The 26,376-nt window shown below is 42.8% G+C and overlaps 1 protein-coding gene across 9 annotated transcripts in view; it reads left to right on the top strand.

Moving 5' to 3' along the window:
• The window catches only part of LOC125642121 (integrator complex subunit 6-like), a 53,484-nt gene extending 39,926 nt beyond the window's left edge, over window positions 1-13,558 (top strand). For 3 of the 9 annotated variants that reach the window (XM_048862906.2, XM_048862905.2, XM_048862904.2), the window contains one exon: window positions 1,405-1,499. In XM_048862906.2, coding sequence (XP_048718863.1) covers window positions 1,405-1,443 — 39 coding nt within the window. In that variant the 3' untranslated portion in view covers window positions 1,444-1,499. Of the gene's footprint in view, window positions 1-1,404; window positions 1,500-2,242; window positions 2,354-3,927; window positions 4,144-4,631; window positions 4,756-5,379; window positions 5,523-5,877; window positions 6,110-9,461; window positions 9,852-11,999; window positions 12,094-12,532 lie in introns of those variants that run through there. The other 6 variants (XR_007358302.2, XR_012670042.1, XR_007358303.2 and 3 more) reach the window with 5 other exon arrangements.
• Window positions 13,559-26,376: the final 12,818 nt, after the last annotated feature.

Raw genomic sequence — 26,376 nt, 5'->3', positions numbered from 1 at the left:
TGTGTGCATATGCAATAAAATATATAGTGACATCTGTACTGCAGACAGCAACTCCTGAAAGAATCTCTTGTTTTCATAACTTGCATACCACCAGGACATTGAGTTCATATAAAAGAACGGTATGGTTAAGTTTATTTGAAACATCAGAATATCACTATGAAATAATTAAGTACATATAAACATTAACAGGCTTCTTTACAATATAAAAAAAAAGGATTGTTTTGTATTTGTAATAAATCACAGATATCCAAGCATAAGAAGTTCTCACAGATCTAATTAGATAATACTGCCAATTATTAAATGTGTTCAGATTAAAAGGGAGCTTTAACGCCTTGGAAACACTCACCCCATTTGCTTCAGGCCAGAAAATAGAGTAACTAAAGCAGCTGTAGTGGGGTATTTTTTTGTTTGATACAGAATTCATTTAGATTGGAAAATACCTGTAGTTAAGATGGGCTTGAGTGTGAGAAGATAGAAAATGTTGAAACATCTGTTCCATTTATGTAGAGCACTGAGCAAGTAAAATCTGCCTCTTCAGATAGATCTTCCTGAAAGTTCAGCAAGGAGAAAACGCTTTCCCTGCCATGTCTTTTCTTCTTACAACCTTCTCCTGTACATGTCCCTGTAGCCCTGCCCAACCTCCTACTGGATGTCCGTTCCCCATCTCCTCCAAACTCTCTAGCTTCCTTTCTGCCAGTGTTCTGCAGCCCTGCTGAGCAGAGATTATGAAATCACAAATTGATAAAGTGGAAGGACAGGAAATGATAATGCAGTATATGGACTAATCCAGAACAGCACAAGAATTTTGAACTCTACATGCCCTTCAATAGCAAATGTTTGGAGATAGTGATTACAAATTATAACCTGTCCAGCAGTACAGCAAATAAATATGTCGTAGGGCTTGCTCCTGCTCTGATATGTAGCCACAATTCCATATCTTTCAGTTTATCACAAGTCAAGATTGAACTTTTAGTATAGATCAGATGCATGAAAGCTTCTTGAAATATGAGAAACAGCCATGGTTAATGTGGATTGGTTTGATCTGTTATGGGGAATCCTTACTTTTATTGAGGAATTCTGATAAAGAGCCTGAGGAAGATAAAACTGCTGTGATGCATATATTTTCTCCCTCCAGTTGATAGTTGTGTGCAGTATTTAAACAGTCCTGTTTAGTTTGCTTGTGAGATCATATCCACTGTAAGGTTGCTGTAATAATACCAGGCATGGTTTCCGGTGTCAAAACTAGCTAGTATGGGGGATGCAAACCCTTTGAATCTAAGATTAAGGGCAATTGTTGTGGGGAAGCCCCCTGGAAAACTCCCCCAGGAAAACTGACTTATTGCAGTGTTGTTCAAAAAGTTAGTGTTGGGGCTGTGTAATCAAATCTTGTTTTCTCTGTTACAGATGACTTGTTTAAGGTTCACAAACTTAAGCCAAATCTGAAGTGGCGACAGGCTTTTGACAGCTATTTAAAAACAATGCCTCCTTACTACTTATTGGTATGTATTTTTTCATATTTCATTTGTAGAAGTATTGGTGGCTGGTAACTGGACTCTTTGTCCCATTTTTCCTAAATTTTGAGCACTAACTATGAACCTTTAGTTAGTAAACCTTTTGTGTTTGCTTTGTGTGTGTGTCAAGGATAGTACTCTTTTTTTTTTAAAATTCCCAAACTTGTTCTGTGCTACTAGCAACAGTAAACATTTTAAGATTAATTTTAAATCTCTATTGCAAAATTGTGCCAATCTGAAAATGTACTTTAGATTAAATTGCTTTGTCAAAAGTGAATATTAGACTACCTTTGTAGTTAAAGAGTGTGCAGATTACTGTTTACAGTTATTAATGTGTGTGAATTCCTAGTCCTCAAGAAAGTGATACCAACAGAACTGGCCCGACCAGACAGATGAGGGTGTACACAACATAAGCTTTTGTACGTAGCTTGGGCAATGCACCTCTATGTGGACTTGCATCATCCCGGCTATTCTAGTACTGAGCCTTTGAGTGAAAAGTGCCTGTGGTGCCATATTGCATGGTATGCTGGTAATGTGGCATAAAGCCTACTGGAAGCTAGCTAGACCACCAAACTCATCACACATGTTACTTGAATAGACTTGAATTCTAGTTTCGAAAAGCAAAAAGCTAGAGCACTAAACCAAGTGCCCTAGTTCCCTATACTTTATTTTTTAAAACTTTTTTTTTAAGATTTATTCTCTTAATGTTGTGTATTTTGTTTTCCTTATAGCCATTAAAGAAAGCCCTAAGGATGATGGGAGCTCCAAATCTGATATCAGATAATTTAGATTGTGGACTTAGTTACAGTGTTATCTCTTACCTTAAAAAACTCAGCCAACAGGTAGTATTGATAAAACCTTTGCAATTAGAAGTGCATTGATTATTATTTAGTTTGTGGTCAGATTATAAATCAATTAATCTCTATGGGGTTTTCCGGTGTTGTATCATACTTTCTCTATAGCTATATGGATGAACCCCTGAACCGTTTTGGAGCCAGTCAGTGTGGCTTCTATATGTAGTAGAGTGGGATGGGAAGGAGAGGTTTTTGGTTTTTTTTCCAGCTACCTTTTAAAGCACCTGTTTGATTTCTGCTCTAAAGACTGTTGCCAACTAGACTTGGTATTTCTACTACTAATATTCACTCTGGCTAAAATAAGTTGCTTGTTCTTAGCCACTTTAAACTATGCCTCCATTGGAGACTGAGGCCGTAAGTGTCTATTCTGGATGTGCATTACTAAAATGTTTAAAGTTTGGCCATACGGAATAGCGCTCTTGTCTGAAAGTTAATATTAAAAGAAGAATTTTACAAGAGGCAGGATCATCTGGCTTCCCCCCCTTCCCCCTCCCCATTCAGCCCCATTCCCATCATGTGTGTGAGTGTGTGAGAGAGAGAGAGAGAGACAGAACACTAAGCAAAGCAAATCTGTATCTTCAGTTCTTTCTTGAAAGTTCAGCACGGAAAAAACACTTTCCCTGTGATGTCTTGCTCCCCAGTCCCCTTCTCTGAGAGGCCCTTTATCTTCCCATTGTCCAATAGAGTGAGCTGTTACTCAGCATCTTTTGGTATTATTCTAATAGTATCAGATTATTTAGCAATAGGTAATTTAAAAACCTATGGTCAGTGTTGGGGAAGTAATGCAGTTTTAAATATAACAAAAACCCCTCCACCTCAAAAAACGAACAGTTACAAGCAGGTTTCTCACATGTATTTACATCTAGCGAATGTTCAATCATCTGGTGAATTTTTTATGAGGGTTTATACAAATTCTTATTATGTACTTGGTGTATAGGATCAGAATGGCTTGAGGATATTATTGTAATGTTCACAGAAATCACAACAGATGACTCAGATAAAAATGTGCATTATATTGACATTGGAATAAAGGCAGCTAATGTCTGAGATGCTGTGTACTTGCTTTGTCCTTTAAAATTAGGGAAGAACTCTTAATGAATTATGATGGAATTACGATTTTTTTCAGTTTTCTTGTCCCTGTATAGTGAACTTTACTTAAAATAAGTTGTCAAGCAACCCCAAAAGTCTGAAACCATATAGTTTTTGAGGCGGGATAATTCTGCTATCTTAAATACTAGTATCACAATGTGTTCTGACTTCAACTCAGATTTTTCCCTTAAAGAAAAATGCCTCAGTTAATTCCTTCCTTTTTGTTGCTGCTGGACTTTCAGCAAAACTAGTAGTGTTTTGTAACCCCGCTACTCCCGTAGCACTAGCTAAAAGCAGAAATTTTCTGTGTTGGCATAGTGGGGCATGGTTGCCTAGAAACTGACTCTCTCTGGACATGTAATTCCCAATTCCTCGAGCAGTTGGGAGTCAAACTATAACTCTGTTGACCTCTTAAAGTAACTGAGAATTTTATACTTATTGATTTTCTCTAACACCATGTAATTCTGTTTTAGACAAAAATTGAGTCGGAGAGGATAATAGGTTCGGTGGGTAAGAAAGTGCCACAAGAGACTGGAATTAAAGTGAAAAATCACTCCAGTGGCCTCTCCCTGGTTCATAGCAGGGATTTTAAGCAGCTGCTACAAGGGATCACTGGTGACTCTCCATTGAGACTGGCTGAAATGAATGTTAAAGAATTTGCTGGCTTCCATATAGGACTCTTAAACAAGGTAAACATACTGTGGGTGTGCATGTCAATTGTCTCCTTGTGCTTGTCTCTCACATAAAGTAATTGCTCTTAAAAACTTCTGTTTATAGTAAAAGGAATTAAGAAGTTACTGATATCACAGTTTAGGCATACATGTGGATAGAAAAATAGATAATGTTTTTCTGCAGATGCTTTGTGGGTCTGTTTTGAAAGTATAAATGAACAAAGACTAATCATCTTAAAGTGACAGTCTTTGCAGAAAGATACATCTGGTGGTTCCGGACTTTTCATGGTGGTTAGTTCAGTGGAGCTGAGAGCGCTAGTGAGAGAGCTGAAATGTGTCCTGTAGAGATCGCTAAAGCGAGCAGCGTATGAGAGTACATTCTATCCATCTATGAAGAAGTCATACTTCATAATTTTTATACATAGTTAAAATCCTCCACTGTATGTTCTCTCTGTAGATGAAAATGGTTGGCTTAATTGAAATGTATATGCTTTGTTTAAAACTAGGATTTGAAGCCACAGGCATTCAGAAATGCTTATGATATTCCTCGTCGCAGTCTTTTAGATCAGCTAACTAGAATGAGAACCAACCTGCTGAAAACACACAAGCTTATCCTTGGACAGGATGAAGGTAAATAGTTACCTTTCTCTTGCTAACAGTGAACAACTACACTGGGGTTATGCTGAAGTGAGTCGTTGTGCTCCAGACGTGTCTGTCTGTGCATGGTGTGCTGGGTCACTCGGATGCTGTTCAGAACACCTGTCTTCTTGCTGGGGAGTGGATTCAAAAGGGATACTTCGGCTTTTAACCTGGAGGAGAATTCAGTGCTTGCTTTAAATTTTAAACACAGGCCTCAGGGAGAGCTCTGTGGCAAAGAAGTGTGTTGTTTTTCTTTTGGTTTTTTTTTTTTGTGTGTGTCAGTGCCTGAGGCTGGGATGGGCATGCTATTTCCAATTTGCCTACCGCAGCCCTCCTTAAAGCTGGTGCTCAGGGCACGTCACAGTGGGGGCTGGAAAGGATGAGGTTGGGATAAAAGTTATTTGAATTATTTCTCTTCATCCCTTCTGTCCAAATCAAGTAATAAATGTAGCTCTTTGACAGCCATATCATTCCTAGTGCGCCATATCAATCATCAGCCCCGTAGTGCCCCATAAGAATACATAAGAGTTAACGCTAGCAATTTAAAATGTGTATGTTCTTTACATCATCTTGGTTTTAAAATAGACGAAGTAATGCTATGCTGTTCCACTGTAGACTGCCTTCACAGCGTTCCTGTTGCTCAAATGGGAAATTACCAGGAATACCTGAAGATGATGCCTTCTCCCCTTCGGGAGATTGATCCAGACCAACCGAAAAGGCTTCATACATTTGGCAATCCTTTCAAACAGGATAAGAAGGTAGGGAGGAGCAACATTCCTGCTTTATTTGTAGCTATTTTTCACCAGTACATGATATGGCAGGCTCCATAACATTTTCAGACAGTTCAGTGGAGAGTGGAGTCATTCCTTCAACTTCAGAACCATTCTCATTCTCTAAGTATGTTGTCTAAGAGAATTAGATACAAAGGCTCATGTTGCATTTGTAAGTGCTTTCCGTTCTAAGCTGGTGTGCATTTGAAACACTGCACCTTATATTAGACATGTTGGCATTGTGTTTTCAGACAACTAAAAGCCAGCTGAGTTGAGGAGGCTTACTCTAGTTATATCAGTGGAAAATCTCTATTTCAAATAGAACTTTCTGGTCTCTTTTCAGGGTATGATGATTGATGAAGCAGATGAATTTGTCGCTGGGCCTCAGAACAAAATTAAGCGTCCAGGAGACCCCAACACTCCAGCATCGCTAAAGAGAAGACGCAGTATGTCGCCACTGTTGAGAAGACCACAGTCACCGCCTGTTATAACTAATCATGTTGGTGGGAAAGGACCACCCTCTCCTTCAGGATCACCGTCTTATCCTAATCTCAGAGCCATCCCAGGTCACAAAGGTACACTGAACTGCAGTTCAGAACCCTGCCTGGGTTACAGATGAAAGTACCAGTGCAAGAAACCATTGGCTACCTAAATGAGTTTGTAAAAGGGGGAGAAGGGTTATGTCATCATTTTTACAAGTGTTTGTTTTAATTAATTTCAGTGAGAAGATTTTAGTTTGTCCTCTGCTGGTGTAAATAAGTGGGCTATCATTAGAGCTGGTCAAAATCTTTTTGTTAAAGCAGTTTTGATAAAAAAATAGCTTTTAATGAAAAACAAATTTTGGTGCAGAAAAATTTCTAATGGAAAATCAAACAACCTTTCTTCAGTTAAATTTGTGGTTTAACTTTTTCATTTGGAAAAGAAACAAAACAAAATTCATAGGAAACTTGGATGAAAACTAAACCAGTGAAAATGAGCGTTAATTTCCTAATGAAAAATATTTTTCTTCCAGCTTTATCGTTTCTGCTGAGCATGCTGAGACAGAAGAAAACTGCTTGCTGTCTTTCTAAAAGACGTGCTCTAGTTTAGCCAGAAGTTATGAGCTTGATACAGGAATTACTGGGTGAAATTATATGGCCTACGTTGTATAGGAGGGCAGACTAGTTTATAATAGTCCCTTCTGGCCTTAAAATGTATGAATGTTGGTGACATTCAAAGTATACTTAGATTGGGGAACCTCAGAATGGCCGGGTCTGTTCTTTTCACATCAGATGGCTACTAATTTGTTTATTGGGTGTTCCTTCTTTCCTGACATCTAAGATCTGAAGATAGAAAGTACAATTTAAAGTTTGATACCTTTGTAATGGTCCCAAGATGCTATTGTGATGTATTAGCTTGCAGATCATTACTCTGTAGAGAAGATTTATTCTGAGGAATTGATTTGAGGAAAGACTAAAATTATATGTGCATGCTTGGCTAAGTGACTCTTAAAGGGAAGGAGGAACAAATCACCAAGGAGAGTGTAAACAGCAAATAGGGGGAGGAATACTTTTATGGAGATAAAATTGGGAAATTTAGGGCGAAGTATTTATTTATTATTATGGCACCTAAGAGATCCATGGTGCTAGATCAGGGGTCGGCAAACTTTTTGGCCTGAAGGCCACATCTGGGTATAGCAATTGTATGGCAGGCCATGAATACTCACAAAATTGAGGGTTGGAGTGTGGGCGGGATGGGGGCTCTGGCTGGGAGTGCAGGCCAGAAATGAGGAGTTCAAGGGGTGGGAGGGGGCTCTGGGCTGGGCTGCGGGGGGTTGGGGGGGTCGGTGAGGGCTCTGGCTCACGGGATGGGCTCTGGGGTGAGGCTGGAGATATGAGGGGTTTGGGGTATAGGAGGGTGCTCTGGGCTGGGACTGAGGGATTCAGAGGGCGGGAGGGGGATCAGGCCTGGGGCAGGGGGTTGGGGGCGTGCAAGGGGCTCAGGCTCCTGGCGGCACTTACCTCAAGCAGCTCCCAGAAGCAGCAGCATGTCCCCCCTCTGCCTCCTATGCAGAGGCATGGCTAGGTGGCTCTCTGTGCTGCCCCGTCTGCAGGCGCCACTCCCAAAGCTCCCAGAAGCAGTGGCATGCCCCCTTATGGCTCCTACGTGGAGGCACTGCATGAGCTGTGCAGCTCTGTGCGCTGCCCCGTATGCAGGTGCCACCCATATAGCTTCCATTGGCCACGGTTCCCAGCCAATGGGAACTGCGGGGGGCAGCGCTTGGGGCGGGGGCAATGTGCGGAAAACCCCTGGCTGCCCCTACCCGTAGGAGCTGGAAGGGGGACATGCCACTGCTTCCGGGAGCCACACGGCAAGCTCCCGACCCCACTCCCTGTCTGGAGCACCGGAGCAGGACAAACCCCTGACTCCGCTCCCCAGCTGGAGCTCAAGGGCCAGATTAAAAGGCCTGACAGGCCGGACACGGCCTGTGGGCCGTAGTTTGCCCACCCCTGTGCTAGGTGCTGTACAAATACAGAACCAAAAATGGTCCCTGCCTCAAAGAGCTTACAGTCTTGAAGGAGTGGCGGAGGCACTTCTTGAGAGCAAGGAATAGAGATTATTTTCTCTATTTGGCACTGGTACAACCATTGCTGGAATATTGTGTCCAATTCTGGTACCCACAATTCAAGTAGGATGTTGATAAACTGGAGAGGGCTCAGAGAAGAGCCATGAGAGTGATTTAAAGGATGAGAAAACCTGCCTTTAGATTGACTCAAAGAGCTCAATCTATTTTGCTTAACCCAATTAAGGGGTGACTTGATTTCAGTCTGTATCGATTGGCACTTCAGTATGTAACAATGGGCACTTCACTCTAGCAGAGAAAGGTCTAACACAATCCAGTCGCTGGAAGTTGAAGCTAGACAAATTCAGACTGGAAATAAGATGTACTTTTTTAATGGTGAGAGTAATTAACTATTTATCAAACGTCATAGAATTATAGAATATCAGGGTTGGAAGGGACCTCAGGAGGTCATCTAGTCTAGCCCCCTGCTCAAATCAGGACCAATCCCCAACTAAATCATCCCAGCCAGGGCTTTGTCAAGCCTGACCTTAAAAATATCTAAGGAAGGAGATTCCACCACCTCCCTAGGTAATGCATTCCAGTATTTCGCCACCCTCCTAGTGAAAAAGTTTTTCCTAATATCCAACCTAAACATCATCTCTCTTCCCCCCCCCCCTCCCCCCAAGAGTTGGTGCCACCTGGACTAGATGATTACGTGGCCTTCTGGCCTTGGAATCTCTGAACCCATGAGATGAGTAAAATGGTAGAATAGTCTCCCAAGGGGAGTGCTGGAAATTCCATCACTTCAGAGCAGTGATCCCCAAGCTTTTTACCTTACTCCGCCCACCCCGTCCACATGCCTCCACCCCTTCCTTGTGCCCCGAGCCGCAGCTGGGAGCAGAGCTGGGATCTGGGGCCAGAGCAAAGCTGGTGGCAGAGTGGGGCTGCGTGGTGCTCCCTCCCCGCCCCTGTGGGGGCTGGCCTGGGCCGCACCATGCTCCCCCCCCCCCCGCTCCATTTTCCTCTGCGCCCCCCCCAGGGGGTCACTTCCCACAGTTCGGGAACCACTGCTTTTGAGTTAGGGCTTGTCTACACAGCTACTTGAGGGAGTACATCAAAGTGCACTACAGAACTTTTACTGAATAAGTCACAGGGTCCACACAGCTGGCCAGGGTGCTGTACATTCACACCGTGTTTTCCTCACCCTAACATGTAGACAAACTCCTAGCCTTTTAAAGGACAATGTTGGGACAGTGCTGCACTGTGAAGGAAATAAGACTAGATGACCAAAGAGATCCTTTCCATTTCTTGTTTTAAATGCTATCTCCTGTAGGTGCTTTTAATGCTAATTATGAACTGATTATGATGTATAATTTAACTTACAGATGCCAACAGCAGTGTAGTTCAAGATGCTAATGGAGGGAAGAAGGCCGAAAATTGTCAGTCACTAGACAAACAAATTGACGGATTGTCTACACAAATGGTTCCATCAATCCCTGCTGCTATGGTAGATGATCTGCTACCAAATGACTTGGACTCTTTGCCTGATGAATTCAATTGCTTAAGTGAAGATGGACTTGATCATAAATCTGCCACCAATGCACTTGTTAGAGGACCTCTAAATTACAGCATGCCTGTTGATGACCAAAAAATGGTAGTGGAGTCCACTTCTGGGACTGTGCCAAACTCATTGCAAATAACACATACTATGTTGGAAGGAAACAATGCTGATGTCAAAATAAAAGTGATGAAGGAGGTTCGCAAACCTGGAAGAAGTAAGTTTCAAATGTCTATCTTGGTATGGTCTACTTAAAAAATAGAATTCATTACTTTAGAGTACATACAGTTTTATACCCTTAGATTTGGAATTGCTGCATAAACGGTGATTTTTGGGAGGGCTTTCTTGGACTGTTGAATAAATGAATTAGGGTGTAAGGGTGGTAGTGGTGGAGAAAACACTTCCTAACATTGTTGGACGTTGAATGGAATTTAATGGGAGCAGAACACTTAAGGTGCAGCACCTTTAAAGCACGCCATTTTATCTAGCACTAATTACATTTTTGAAACTACATAATTCCACATCTAAGACATACTTCAAGAAAAATGGACTGAGTTATTTGAACATATGAAGTCTGACATTTTGTTGTGCTGTGCTACATTTGTGTATGCATGATGCACTTTTGCTGCAATATGTCCCATATCCTTCAATCTTTTGTCCCGAAGGGGAAGGCATATGTAACTAGCACATGTTTTGGAATGTTCCATAATTGGAACCCTACAGTTGATGGTGAAGTGAAATGTTTTGTTTTTTTTTTAATTAAACATGAAAAGACTTTAAGATCATTAATGGAGTACAAGGATAGACTTAAAAAGAAGTGATTTGAATCTTACAAATCTACTAGGAGCTGAGTTCATAGTTCTGCTTCCATGAAAAATTTAGTGATATCCCCAACACCAAAATCCTATGAGGAAAAGCAACTCTCTCCTCTTTTGATGATTGTGGTTATGCTGTCCTTGCAGGACAAAAACAGCTCCAGAGCTTACGTCTTGGAGGTAAAAGCACTTGAATAGTATATTTGAAGTTAACAATAGAACTTCACTGATCTGCATATCTTATGATTCTCACACACTTGTACTCTTCCCACTTTTCAAAGATTGAATAGCAGGATGCTGCTGTAGTTGACTAAGAATGAATTACCTCTCCAAATTATGCGGCAGAACCTTTTACTAATATGTTGTGAATTATGATAAATACAGTAATTTAAAATAACAGAGGACTCTTTAATGCAGTATTCTTGGGTTCTGGTAATTGTTTGCTTACTAATTCCTCAAACTGAGGATTTTTCAATGGGTCTTTTTGTCACTTATGCAAATTGAGGTTTCTGCCACACAAAAAGTTACACATGTTTATTCTGTTAATGATGTAAGATCTTAAGCAACCTTTTGCTTTTAAAAGCATTTCAGTCCCTCTTTAACATATAAAATAAATTGAACCTGAGTAGCTGAGTCAGGGTTTTCTTTGCTTCCTGTTTGGTAGAAGATGCCAGTCTAATCATACTGTTACCAAAGCTACACACGGTAAATGGTGACTTAGATTAAAACCATATATTAATATATGATGAATCTTCTGCCAAAACTTCTTACCTTAGAGCTCATGAAGTACTCATGAAAGTGAAAAGACCAGTAGCAATGGCTTAAACCAATCATGGGTCAGGTTGGTAGGCTGTAGAAGCCTGTTTACTTGTGACTCTGCCAATGCACCCTGGTCCCAACTTGTAATTCCTCTGCTGTTCTAGTTCTGGATCTGTTAATCATGCCAAAATATGTAGCTTTGTAATATGGCTAAATAGTAGGGAAGATGTCTTTGGTTTCACTTCTGATCTAATCTAGCTGCTACACAGTTCTGCCATGTGATCTTCATGCAATGGCTAAAATAGCTTTCATAAATTTTGGTTACATGGCAAATGCTTCATAAATGGAGAACCTTCTGAAGGAAGAATCTTAACTCGCCTGCACAAGTCTAATCTTAAACGTGCTCCCAGAGATGGCCTTTCCAATTTAGCGTTGAAGCTCATTGGCAGTTGGGCATATGTGCACAGTTTGTGGTGTATAAAGTGAGAACAGGCCAGTTTACTGCAGGATCCTACTTTTCCCAGTGACAGCCAGTGGAAGTCAGCTTCTCAGGTGCAGCACTACAAGTCAACCAGTACTTCAGTAGCTTTTAAATTTTTGCTATCAAACGCTTTCTGCACACAAAATACTGTTCTGTCTTTAGTCTTGCATATATTTTCAGACATAGCAGAAGTGCGAAGTTATGAGTCTCATTTCTTCTCTTGGATGATGATCTTTATTGAAGTCACATTTGAAAGATTAGTTTCTTAAATCTGCACTCTTGATTGACACAACTGTTTGGATTATTTTAGATTATGAAAAAATCTTCACTCTTCTTGAGGAAGTGCAAGGACCTATGGAAGTTCAGAAATATTTCATTGAATTTGCTATCAAGGAAGCAGCAAGGTTTGTATAGAATATAAAACCCAGATTAATTTTTTTTATTGAACATGGCAGTAAAATCAAAACTTTTCGAAGAATATTACCTTGTTTTTTTCTATTCCAAAATATTGGTCGTTTAATGAACTTTGTTTTTAGAAAATAAGTAACTCCATAAAAAATATTGATTGTCTTGATTTTACCATAGCTCTGTAGTGCTGTAGATTTTTAAAATGTAGAAATGGGTCCTTGAAGAAACAGGGTTTGAGTTTGAGCCCATCTCTAATTTAAAGTACTATAATGAGGTCAGAAATATAAAATAGATGTCTGACTGAAGATGCAGAGATGCTCTGGAAATGTGATTTGTATGTTGAATGGGTGACTAATATGAAAGTCACTGTATTTTGGAAGGAAAAAATTAATATGAGCTGAACCAAAATTAAATTACTCCCCCTCTCTTTCTTAGGTTTAAAAAACGGGTCTTAATACAACACTTAGAGAGAATACTAGAGGAAATAGAGTTCAGCAGTCTACCCAACAGAGTTAATCATGTCCACAGTAGATAACAGTGTACCGGCAAAAGACACACGGATCAGGGATGAGTTTGCTGTGCCACAGAAGAATGAAGGAAGACGTGATGCCCTCACCATCTTGGCAGTCAAGTGATTTTACTGTCAGAGTCTGAGAAGAAGCAGTGGAGCTTTAACTTTAAGAACCTCTGTCGGCAGAAGCTGGGCTATAACCTTAAGGATTTGCTATGAAAGGTGTGGCTTTTTTCCTGTGGAGGGTGCTATTCGCTCAACAGGCTGAAGAAAATAGCCATTGCTGCCCCTCCTGCAGGTGATGAGAATTTACTCATTTGAACATTGTCATTATAGACATTTACGTGCTGTAGGCAGCAGGTTGCATTAAAAATGGGGCCTGTCAAACACGCACCCTGTCTGCATTCTTTGGAAAGATCCTGTGTGTTCAAAAACCTCCCAAAAACACCCACGTGGTAATATTGCATGTTGCCACCACAGAGACAAGGGTCGTGTTCCCAGGAACTGATAGCCATGCCTATAAACTTGAGTTTCAGTGTAGATTGAATCAGAGTAAAGAAACTGCTATTCTGTGTTAATGAAAGCTAAAGACAGCCCTGTGACTGTTACCACCTGATGGTCACTAAACAATCTACCTCAGACTCTCTTCTGTTTTGTCTACAGACATTATGAAAGTGCACCTGAGGCTTCCCAGGTCCCCGACTTCAGTTCTCTTTCATCCTGTGAGGAGGACGGAGATTCTTCAGGTGGCCTTGGCACACGCTGTGCTTTGGAAGCACTAAAAGGAAACGCTTTTAAAACGTGTATTTTAATGTTCATACAAAAGAGATTATTTTGAACAGTATTGTTACCAGATCACTAATTTGATATTTTAATTGTACAAAAAGAATTTTTGGAACACGTGTATATATATAAAATAAACCATTTATTAATTTTTAATAAGTGCATAATCTGACTGAGGAGTCTTTAGCAAGAAGTGTTGGTTCCTCTGATTGACTGGTACAAACAGAAAAATACTAATGTTTCAGTAGATCATTGTGATTGAGCCGGTAAGAACTGAGTGCAAATAGCACAGCAACATTAACCATAAATTCTTTTCCCCTTCAGTCACAGATCGTGGAAATAGCTGCTGAATTTGTGTACTTCCCAACATTTCCAATGTAAGGTCGCGTCTTTGGACGTGTATTAAATGCATTAGGAAGTCCCCTGCTTATCCAAAACCTCACTTATCAAAATTAATATCTTCCCCCATTTCATTCATAAATGGCTGTGCTGTAAAAAGTTGACTATCAAGCTTTAAAAAACAATTTTGGACAAAGCACATCACTTTTTTCATGAACACAAAGCAGATGGATCAAGATGACTGCAACACCTACAGTCAAGTAGGCTTAAAAAAAATGGAGATAAAGTACCAATTATATGCCAATAGTAGGTGGCTTGTATGACAAAGGACCTGGTAAATATTTGGTTAATATTATAAAGTAGGAACCAAACCAACTTCAAGCAATTGCATCTACAATGGTTGTGTTTTGAAGAAGGGACTGAAGAAGAGATCATCTTAAGTATCTACAAGCTTCTATCTCGCAATAGAAGTATACTTTGGAATCTGGCCATCCAGGCAGAATGTGAAGGAAAATGGATTTCAGCTGGCAAGGCTATACTTGGCTACAAGCAAAGAATTCCCTTCCTCCCGCCCTTCACAGAAATCGTTGTCCCTCATCTGCCACCCCACTCTGAAAGATACAAGTTTGCTGTCAGACCCTGCCAGAAAAATATCAACGAGACAAATCCACCAGCAGCAAACCTTCACTATGGTATAAGATAATAAAGGGCTTATCTTTACATACACCTTGTGATAACAGTAACTGGATGTACACTTAAATGCTGCCTCATGTCTCTCAAAATCATGGAGTGCATCTCTTGAGGATCTTTAAGGAAGGTTGTCTGTTTTCATTATAAGACTTTTGTTCCTAGTATCTTACCCATGGTCAGAAATACAGTCAAGATCCTGAATTTAGAATATCTGAGTCATGCAAAATACCCCTAGGGCTAGTCATTAAGAGCTGTGACCCTCCTTCTATGGCCCTTTAATTAAGATCATTAAACGGTTCTCCCCATTTCAAAAGACCGCAACCCATATTTTTAATAAAACAAAGGGAAAGGAATCCAGAATATTGATTCATATTGCATAGTTTGTATTCAGAATATGGTGTTTACCATGACAAGAGCTAGCCACATTAAGCTGATCTCTTTGCCTTTTAACTTGTTCAGACTGATTTGGAATCTCCTGCCTGACTAAGTGAACAATATCTTTTGTTATTTCCGACTAGCTTAGTAAGTTGTAAATGGTAGGGAGAGGGGAATTTAAAAAAAAAAAAAAAAAAGTACAAGTTGATATGGATGGAAAGGTTAAAGGAGAAGAGTTCTTGTTGTTAAAATCAGGTTTGAACTTATCCAAGAAAGAAATGACATACCTTCAAAAATAAATCCTGCTAATGAGTCTTGTAGACTCATTGATAAAGTAGGAGAAATCCAGTTCAACCAGGCATCCAAAATACACATGGCCTCAGCTATGTCATGGACTGAGTGTAACTCTAGGACAACAAGCTAGACGAACGCTGGAGTGTTTAGAGAAATAAAAGGCAGTGCTTACCTAAAAGCCCAGTCTGCTTGATGTCAGCCATGAAAATCCCATAGCATGTGGGGAAAATATTAATGGAACAACTTAAGACTCCGTAAGAAGAATAAATAATGTTGCAGAGCACAGAAAGTAGATCCACAAGACAAATATACCCCCAAGCTTCACACTGTATTTGACTGCTGAATGCAATTGGGACCGCTAGAAAGGTCATTCTAGGTTCTGCCATTCATTACAAGCAGAGTACGTGACTCCAAAAGCAGCAGCTGCATCCTAGAGAAACCAGTAATTTTTCTGCCTATGTAGACAATGTCTCTGTGCAATATTATGATAGTCCCCGAAGAAGGGATCACATAGTTGCCCGGGACTGCTAACCTATATGTAGTAAGGAAATGGGCTTCTGAAATCCACAAGTGCTTCCTCGTTGGCAGTTTGTTTTTTTGTTTGCGGCCTTTGCTAGGTTGATGAATACTAAGGTTGCACTGCTAAAGTGAAATGTGAAAGGTCTGCTAACTTCCCCACATTGTTAAATACACACACCTTGAAACATGATACAATTTGGCCAGATTGTGTAAGTGTCTAGCTTACTGTTGCTAAGTGTGTATACTAATGGGCTGTTAAGTGTTTTGGAGCCTACTTTTCTTCATGTATCTTTTTACATTCCCTGACTTTTTGCTTTAACATGCACTCTCAGTGGGACATTAACTTTTTTCATCCTTTAGCTCATACCATTTTTTTTTCCCCCACCCAAGGAAACAAGCAAAAATGTCTTCAGATCTGCTCACGGGGACCAGGCACCTGCTGACACTCCCCTGTCACTGTTGGTCGTCATCTGAGCACTTACAGACAAACCTAACAAGCACATTATGCATTTGTACAATTAGACGTTGCTCTTGCCTGTGCCCAAATGGCATTTTCAAATACCCATAACTGTCGGTATTAAACCGAGCAAAGGTCTTGCTTCTCACCTGAGGGACCCACCTGCATGTTAAGCTTGAACTATCAAAAGTCCAGCATCGGTGAGCTATCTGCATCTTGAAGCAGTTGGGTGGGAACAGTGCATCTATCTTCTCTTCCGCCCACTCTCCTCAAGTCTTGATTCAAAAATGGCTGATGGGGACTGCCTCCATACTTAATAAATAATTCCCTGGAAAGCTTCAGTTCAGAAGAGGACTCTTTTCAAAGTTAGGAACAAGTGAAAATGCATGGAAACCAATTGGTAAATTTAACTGTAGCGTTTTCTACCAGCCAACACAGTGGCAGAACCTTAGGAAAATGTGTTTTGCAAGTAGAAAGCCCTTGTCGTGAAGAGCCTGCCAGCCAACTTGACTGAAGATGACATACCAGAGACCATGCCAAAGGAAGGCCTGCAGATGGAGACAGGAAAGAGCAGTGTAGGTGGGCTTTGTAAAAAGAGATGGAAATGTTCAGCACACTGATCTAGAACAATATTAATTTCAGTGCCTGTAGGAAAGGACTTCATTCTTACTGAAATGGAGAAAGGCAGCATTCTTGTCCTACGACATTGGGCCGGGGTAGAGGGAGTTTCAAACCTGGATCCACGTTACTGCCTTGTACAATTTCATTACCCCTGTCCTCCATTGCAAGGAAGGAAGGAAGGATGTGATATTCCAAACATTTTCAGACTAGCAATGCAGCCTTGATAAAGGGCAAATGTAACTGGTAATGGAAACTACTCTTTCCTTTCTCTCGCCCAACCATTTCTCTGCTTTTCCTTTTTCCCACTCAGATGAGATCACTTGTTTTATTTTTACCATGAAACCTTCTACTGACAGCCTTTGTACTGATCTTACTTCCCCTTTGTAGTAGGTACAACAGTGCTGCAACTCTTGTTTGGGTCTTTAGGTAAAACCATCAGGAAAAGCAGCTGTGCTAAAGCTTTTTCCAGCTTGCTCTAGCATATTTAGAATGTTCTTTAAAAATAAAACAGACTGGCTAATTCTTGGACCTAAAGGTATGAATGTGATGCTTGCAGCAGTGGGTAGTTTGGAAAAGGAATGTGTTCAGGACTGTTTTCATGGCCCTGTTAATGCTACCTAGTTATAAATCTGTCTACAATGGATTAGGAAACCATACGAGCAGACTGTTGTGAAGCACAACTCTGTCCAAATCGTGTTTAGTTTTTAACATTGCTGCTGATGCTGTTTTCTCCATAAATTTACGGCTAAGCCTAATCGAGAGCAGCTTGGTCTAGGGGTGATCAGAGAAGGAAGTGCGGAGAGCATGGAAAATTTAGCAATCACGTTTGACCCTCTCTTATGTCTAATCTCAATCTTGTGCTGCAAATGGAGCCAATCGCTATTTGTCCTACACTGAGCAGACATAGATAATAAGATTTGAAGACTTATAATGTCTCCCTCAGTCTTCTTCTCTTTAGACTAAACATGCCTAATTCTTTCAATCTTTATAAATCACGTTTTCCAAACCTCTTATTTTCATTGCTCTCATCTAGACTCTCGCTCCAATTTGTTCTCATCTTTCTTAATGTGTGCTGCCCAAAATTGGACACACTACTCCAGCTCAGGCCTCTCCAGTGCCGAGTGGAGCAGAATGATTGCCTTCCGTGTCTTGCATCTAACGCTCCTGTTAATAGATGTGCCATTTGTGTTTTGCACATCACATAGTCAATTACAAATATAAGCTAACAATAACCTCCAGATCCTCTTCTGCAGTACCTCTGCCTGGATAATTATTCCCCATTTTGTAGTTGTGCATTTGATTTTTCTTTCGTAAGTGCATTACTTAGCACTTGTCTTTATTGAATTTCATCTTGTTGATTTCAGACCAATGCTCCAATTTATCAAGGTCACTCTGAATTCTAATCCTGTCTTCCAAAGTGCTTGTGACCACTCCCAGCGTGGTGGTTGTATGCAGCTTTTATAAGCATACTCTCCATTCCATCATCCAAGCTGTTAATGAAATGGAATAGTATTGGACCCAACACAGACCCCTATGAGACCGCACTTGATATATCCTCCCAGTTTGACAGTGAACCTGGATTACTCTTTGGGTACAGTCTTTCAATCAGTTGTGCAACTGCCTTACGGTAATTTTATATAGACCACATTTCTCTAGCTCACTTACAATGTTAAATGTACAAGCATAAATAACCCACAGTACTCCATACATCCCCTGTGGGCAAGAAAAGTTTAGTGAGACCAACTTAACTTTGATACTAAGCAGTCAAAACAAAACGAAAAACATGTTACTGGCCTAGTGCATGTAATCTTGTCTCCTCAAGCAGCTGGTCCCAGTGATTATGCACCATATTATCTCTCTCGAAGTTTTTCTTTCCATGAATGCAAGCAAGAGAAGCCAGTGGCTTTGGTGTTGAAGGTCCCAGTTTGACTGACATTGACAAACATGAGTAAGGACTTCCTCTTCCAACTTCAGGCCTAACCCCTTTATACAGGTCCAGCTGCATAAACTTACTGGAAAAGCCACTTAGCCAGGGGAGGAGTTTCCTGGCACAGGCACTGCACTACCAGCCTCATGCAGAATGTTGCAGGTTTTGATATAAGGGGTGTGCTAGGGTGAGCTCAGAGGCATAGGCACGTGATGGTTGGACCAGGGACTGCACTGGCCTCAGAATTCAAGGGCACAGAGGCAGTGTAAAGCCTCCCTCTTCTCCTTAAGCCGTGTGGCACACAAACCTACGTGTTATTTGTATGTTTATGCAGCTGAGATCACTCATACAAGGTTACAGTTTTAACACGGGGGTGTTTCAGAGCAGCAGCTTATTTTAGAGGTTATTGAAACCATTTCTCCAATTTCACCATCCACTTCCAGGGCTGTGTAGTCAAACTTACGCAACTAGGTCACTCAGTAAACCCAGAATCACAACAACACCATAGGTAGTGTTGCAAATGTGAATCGGAAGTTTCCCCCCGCAGGAACATATATTCACTGCAATGCAATGTAGCTGTTTGCTAGTCAGGCTTCAGAATAGGTTTTTAGTGGGTATTGCCCCTTGAAGAGTTTCTTTTTGTTAAATAAATAAATCACACATGGTGTGCATCAAAAGCTTTTCCCCCTGCTGAGGTGAGCGCTAGCTTTCTTATGAAGCCAAATACAGGTTGCAGCCGAACTAAAGACAGTGGCCCAGATTCTGAACTTTTCATCTATAGGTGGAGATACACCTTTATGCTTCCCAAATTAAATACATTCCTTTAAAAAAAAAAAAACTACTTAAAATCATGTGAAGGCCTTAACTTGCTATGCTGCATTAAAATCATTTCTATAAAACAGTTTGCAAGCAATACGTTTGCTGCCAAGCGAAAACCTCTGCATGCAGAGAAGCACATTGTCTGTCCCCATCTGTAAAATATTTGCCTAGCTCACAGGGGTATTGAACCTTGATTGTCAAGTGCTAAAACTTTCACTTGTGTTTGTTAGTCTCGGGTGTCTTTTGCTGTTTTCTCCCAGCTTTCTTGGAAGTGGGTCCTTTGTTGTGAGACTGACTGAGTTGGAAAAGCTTTCCCCGCCGGCTGTGACCCATTTGCTTCATCACGGCTGCCTTGGTGGTCATTAAACGCTGTAGGGACCAGGCTGGTGGGCTCAGATTTTCCATGCAGAGGGATTCTGTCGGGGAGCTGTCCAATTGACTTTACGCTCAGAGCGGGTGTGGCTGCGGAGAGTTGCCTGTTGGAGGCTGGAGCTGGCTTTTGGTTAGATTTGTGAAAATATCTTTTCCCTCAGGAGTAGTGTGGTTTTGTTTGTTTTTACATTGATTTCAGGCTATGCTGAGTGTGATTATGTTGATCAGTATTCATTACATTGTCTGATTGCTGGCTGACCTGTGCCAGGCTGTTAGTCTGTACAGGGGAGTGTGTCAGGATGAGGAGATGCTTCAGAAACAGGGAAGTGTTTTTAAAAAAAAAAAAAAAAAAAAAAAGCACGAAGATTAAAAGTGATGAAAAAATTCTGCTGCTTGTGAATATTACCATGCAGCTGCACCATAGCAAGATCCCAGCCATGGAAAATCAAACGGGTTCTTCACTAGTTATTTTCCAAGCTGTGCAATGTATTAAATTCCTCAATGCACAGCTAGCACCCTTAATTTTTTTATTTTTAAGTGACTTGTTCAGCTGCAGCCTGGCTCTCCAGTTGCTGGTGGAATAAGGAGGGGGGGGAGAAAAAAAAGGCAGTTCTCATTTTTCTGCAGTCCATTCTTTTTGAAAATAGTGCTTTATAGACACTGAGTCTCAGGGCACCCTGTGAGATGGGAAAGGACTTGCCCATGGTCATGCCCCATGCCAGTGGCAGAGCTTATCATAGAATGCAGAAGCCAGGACTCCAGCCTCTTCTCTAGCCACTGTTCTCTCCCTACTTGTTCTGTGGTGGTGTCTTTCAAAGGCATGGGGACAGTCAGTTGTGCACTGTGATGCACTTTGGCAAGAGTACATCCATGATTAGCCACGTGTGCTTTCCCATTACTGCAATATCAAGCACCCTCAGCTGAGTACAATGTAACCAAGAGGATAAAACAGCAACGTGGGGAGCTGGGCAGGCAAGTTGTCCAGTTCTACTGTTGCATGACGCTTCCAAAAGGAGGTGGCAGGTCAACGCCGGCCTCACAGCAGAAATGCTGCTGTTCGGCTGATGCACTCAGGAAACTTACCCTTACGTTAAGCTGGTCTGGTGAGCAGTAATGAAAATCTGTCTGGATTGGGTGGTTTTTCACTTCTTGCCCAGTAGCCTTGGAGCTGGCCTTAAGAAGCCCTCGGTGCTGCCAGACAGGAAAATTGATACCACTGTTGCACCTATTTCCTTGTTCATTGGGAGCAGGGTGGAGCAGCATTCACAATCCCGGAGAACATTTCTGTTTCCCCTTTATCCGACTGACTGGTGGCAACGGGTGTCTCAGCCAGTAGACTGACACCTTCTCTCTGCTGTTTTGGGGGTTTTGCACAGTTGTAGCTCACACTAATAATAATCTTGCCGCTAACCCTGGCTTCACATTGTGCTTACCCCAGTGCAGGTTTCAAACTGGATTTTAGCTGCATCAGTGCAAGTCACTTTTTACACCAGAGCACCATGTCTACACTCGGGGTTTGCAGTAATGTAGTTAGTTACACCTCGCATAGACCAGGTCTGGGATGCAGAATGGCAGTCGTTAGCTACGGAAAAGTGGGGAGGGTTCAGAGAGAGGCACGGAGCCATAAAGGAATTTTAAAAACCTGGGCACTTTAGATGCATCTTGATTTTAAATCTACTTCTGGTCACCAGCCCAAGTCACTTCCCAAGCACACTTGACATTTCTCAGCCCTGGCAAATCCATTTTAAAAACCATGTGAATTATATTTTGCTAGTTCAGGGGCTTTTCAGTCTGGCATTAAAACGTGCAAATGTATAGTGGAAATCCTTGAGAAGCTGAAATCAATCTGCCTTAACCTTTTCTTTCAATGCGAAAAGCTCTTGCAGGGGGATGGTGGTTTTAAATCGACTGGGATTTTGTAGCACGCCAATTCTATTTCCGGTTTGTTCTTTGACATAGTGGCAGCAGTGCTCATCGTACCCTCAGACTAAACGCTCACGGGGTTCTCTGCACCCAGTCTGCTGCCCTAAAAGTAACAGTCAGGGTACTTTGATCCACCACACTAGCAGCAATGTTTGGGAGGTATTTGTTTGACATCCCGCTGGTGAGGAGTGCCTGGTCCATTGCCAAGGAGGAGGTGCAAGTGGCTGGTGACCCATAAACACTGTGTGGCCTGGCTGTTCTTGTCTGAGCTAACCAATTACTGCCCAGTCTCTAACCTCCCTTCAGGAGGATTGGATCCCTCTCCTTTCGAGGCCCTTGGATATGCCAGTGTTGGTCTGGTTAGTGACCTCCACAGGGCAATGGAGAGAGGTCAGGAGCTCATGCCAATATTACTTGGTCTACCAATAAATAGCCACATGCTTTCATGCCCTTTTGGAATCTGGGCAGGAATCAGAGGGAGGTGATTGGTGGACCCTCTCTCGGGGAATGTCCTAATGGATGGACACCATCAGGCTCCAGCTTGTGTGCCCTCTTGTTTAGCATGTCTGAGCTGTGGAGGGGAGGGTGAGGCATTCAGATGTTGGGATTCTGTACGATAGGCGTGAAAGGAGAATTCCTGTAACTTCAGAAAACTATTTGAAGTTCATGACCTATTGGTATTTGTCCTTCCCATATAGACCCCATTCAACTCGCCTTTTGCCTGCCTGGATCGGTGGTGATCGCTAGAACCGCCAGGCAATCTAAAAGGTGTGAATCAAGCCCTCTTTTTAGAGAGAGGAGCCCCGTCGAATGCTGAGCTTGTTGAAGAGGGGCTCAGACATTTGTTGTGATGGGCTGATTAACATACATACTACACTGCTGCTCTTTCTAAAGATGAGACTTACTGAAGTCACTAGTGGGCCTGGAGATTTGTACCACAAGTGATTTTTAATCTCCAACACCATAGTTAAGCATCCTCGTTAACTCTCCTCCAACTGTTTCCTCCAGTTATAGGGTCTCCAGGGAACTGGACTTTGCCAGCAGTTTTCCCTGCTGAAGGACCCTCCTGTTTCTAACCCTCTGAAAGCTGCAGTTTCCCTTCTACACCCCCCGGCTATGCTCTTACTGCTGGGGTTCAGATCGACTGAAAAAGGCAGTTAGGAAACTCCAGTCCATCAGCCCCCGGACCAGACTTGCAGTGGAGGTAAGACTTACCTGGTGCTGTCTGGGGAAGATTGCTCAAGCTGCCAGACCTGAAGGTATTTCTGTGCCCTGGTCCACCAGGGATGGCTGCAGTGGTAGAGAAGGTTGGCCAGCAGCATGTTGTGTGCGTGCTGGCTGCCTGTGCACGCTCTCACAGTGCCGTGTTTTTAGCAATGGGAGATCTGGATTAATGAAAGGCTGCAGCTGGTCCTACTGGGAGTGCGGGTCTCCAAAATGCCCACCAGCCTCTACAAAAGGGAGAATGGCCCTGCTCCCAGGAAGGGTCGTTCTGTGAATCAATAACTTACTTGGAGATAATCACATTGAAACTACTCCCCTCTTTTAGAGGAACAGCCGTGTTAGTCTGTATTCGCAAAAAGAAAAGGAGTACTTGTGGCACCTTAGAGACTAACCAATTTATTTGAGCATGAGCTTTCGTGAGTGAGCTGTGGCTCACGAAAGCTCATGCTCAAATAAATTGGTTAGTCTCTAAGGTGCCACAAGTACTCCTTTTCTTTTTACTCCCCTCTTATGTCACTTCCAGCCACTAGACCAGGGGTGGGCAAACTTTTTGGCCTGAGGGCCACATCAGGGTTCCGAAACGGTATGGAGGGCTGGGTAGGAAAGGCTGTGCCTCCCCAAACAGCCTGGCCCCCTCCCTCTCCCACGTCCTGCCCCCCTCAGAACCTCTGACCCACCCAAACCCCCTGCTCCTTGTCCCGTGACTGCCACCTCCAGGGACCCCCCTTCCCCTAACCGCCCCTTGGGGACCCCACTCCCTATCCAACCCCCACCCTGCTCCCTGATTGCCCTGCTCCCTATCCACATCCCCACCCTCTGACAGGCTCCCATGCCTATCCAGCCACTCCCTGTCCCCTGACTGCCCCCCAGAACCCCTTGCCCCTTATCCAACCTCCACTTCCTGACCCCTTACCATGCTGCTCAGAGCACCAGGACTGGCAGCCGCGTTGCCTGGCCGGAGCCAGCCACACTACCCAGCAAGAGCTCGCAGCCCCACCACCCACTGGCGGCATGGTGAGCTGAGGCTGCAGGGGTGGGGGGAACAGCAGGGGAGGGGCTGGGGGCTAGCCTCACAGGTCTGGAGCTCAAAGGCCGAGCAGGATGGTCCCGCGGGCCGTAGTTTGCCCACCTCTGCACTCTAGACAATTGCCAATTTACACCACATGTGAAGCTGGCTTTAGGGACACCTAGAAAACTCCATGTGTTAAGCAACCACCTTAAAGTATCACCAAGGTTTCCAGTACAGTCTTGTTTGACTTTTGATTAGAAACCCAGCCCTCTGCTAAGCAGCTGATTTCTGCCTAACCCTTACTACTGTTGTTATACGTAGTAGAATGCAGAGTTCTATGGTAATATCACAAAGCCAGTGCTGCGAGCACAATCCAAACCAAGTAACAGTTTGGAGGTAGGGTGAGCAGACGCCCTGCTGTTGTCTCGGGAAGATCCCCTCTAGCTTTCCGACCAGCATATGCGAACCACACAAGAAAAGCCTTTCCTCACAAGATCCATCCCAGACCAAGTGCGAACTGGACCAAGGCTCTGGGGGCTGGATTTTCCCATGTGTTGTCATGTACACCAGCACAAGGTGGGGGAACAGTTACTAGTCTGATCTGATAGTACTCTGTACTGTAACTAAACCGTCTAAATGGCAAGGGCCAATCAGGCCGCAGGGCATTAGAGCCATAGGGGTAGCATGCAAGGCACACGAGCAGCAAAGTTCTTATCTCTGTCCCTCACTCTTGAGTCTCTCTGGGTTAAGGAACTCCCAATAATAAGTCCAGCACCCACCTCAGCAGAGACTCAGACTGGGCAGCAGCTCTGTCATGTGAGCTGAAAGGGAGTCTGCCTTTGGCAGAGGCACTGGGAGTTGTGCTTGGCTGGAATTTGCTCTTCACATTGCTTCATCGGTTGTTGTGTAAGCCTGGTAGTTAGCCACAGAAACTCTGTTATTTCAAAATTCCAGTAACGCCCCTTTCATTGTCTGTCTGCACAGATTAAAAGGGATGGTTCTGTGGCCTGGGGTCAGCTAGCAAACCCCAGAAGTTGGCCCTATGTGGCCAATTTTGATATAGTAGGTCAAAAAGCCTGGCTGGGACTAATAATGTGTTTCAACCTGGCCCCATGTAAAATACCCAAATACTGAGTCTTTACTATGCGGGATTGTAGTGGACATTTCCAACTCCATTTCAGACCTATCTTTGAATCAGAGCTGTCAAGCCGGGTGGGCTATATGGAGATTGCTGGCACCATGGTGTGAACTGTAGCTACGATTATGCTGCTGTGTTTAAAAAGTGAGTACCGTATATACTTGTTCATAAGCTGAATATTTTTGGTAAAAAAGTGATGCATCGAAGAGTAGGGGTCGGCTTATAAACGGGTCTACACCAAAATTTGATGATTTTAAACTCTATGAAATCATTGAATTGAATATCTAATACATTGTCATTTTGTTTACCTGGAGCGTCTGCAGGCATTGAGCCCCTCAGTTCCCTGTGGCTGCGGTTTGCCGTTCCCAGCCAATGGGAGGGGCGAACCGCGGCCCCAGGGAGCTGAGGAGCTCCGTGCCTATGAACGCTACAAGTAAACAAAACGTCCCGACCCGTTGGTGGCTTACTCTAACGGGCTGGGAGCCAAACTTTGCCAACCCCTAAAATATAGGGTTGGCTTATGAAAGGGTCATAAAGTTTTTACTATTTTTTACCTATCAATCTTGGGGGGTCGGCTTATAAATGAACGGGGTAATGAACAAGTATATGTGGTAATTATATAAAATAAACCCTCTTGTCCTGTTTAAAGTCTGGGGACGGACATCTCAGACGATGCTGAGATGTGGGGAGTTGTCCTTTCCCCATGCTTTTAAAGTTGTCCTGATAGTCTCCTATCCAATGAAGTGAGCTGTAGCTCACAAAAGCTTACGTTCAAATAAATTTGTTAGTCTCTAAGGTGCCACAAGTCCTCCTGTTCTTTTTGCAGATACAGACTAACATAGCTGCTACTCTGAAACCTGGGTGACTTGAGAGGCTTCAGTGTGAACTGCAAGGCAAAGTAAAGTAATGTGTGCCCTCAGGGCTGCATCATAAGGCAGGGAGCAGGTACAGGTTTTCTGCTTGTTTTAGCATTCTAAATATCTGACCCCCACTTTCCCTACCCATCCCCTGGGATCACGAGAGGCACTAACTAGTGATGACAAGGCAGCTGTAACCCAAGCTGCAGGTCTCCCTGCCCCTTTGAAGCAGGGGAGGATGCCGACTCCTAGGGTGCATGTACAGTAGAAAAACGTGCCTGTATTCCAGCAATGGTGAAGCTGCACTATGGTTGGCAGGGCTCAGACATTCTTAGCTGCTGTTTTCTGAGGCTGAACTGCCCTGAATGGTTTGCCCCTTTTGGTGGTTGGAATCAAGTTCTCTGCAGGGTGGAAGCTCTGA

The sequence above is a fragment of the Caretta caretta genome, chromosome 9 (assembly GCF_965140235.1).
Source record: "Caretta caretta isolate rCarCar2 chromosome 9, rCarCar1.hap1, whole genome shotgun sequence".
Taxonomy (NCBI): Eukaryota; Metazoa; Chordata; order Testudines; family Cheloniidae; genus Caretta; species Caretta caretta.
This window is presented reverse-complemented; position numbering and strand designations above follow the sequence as displayed.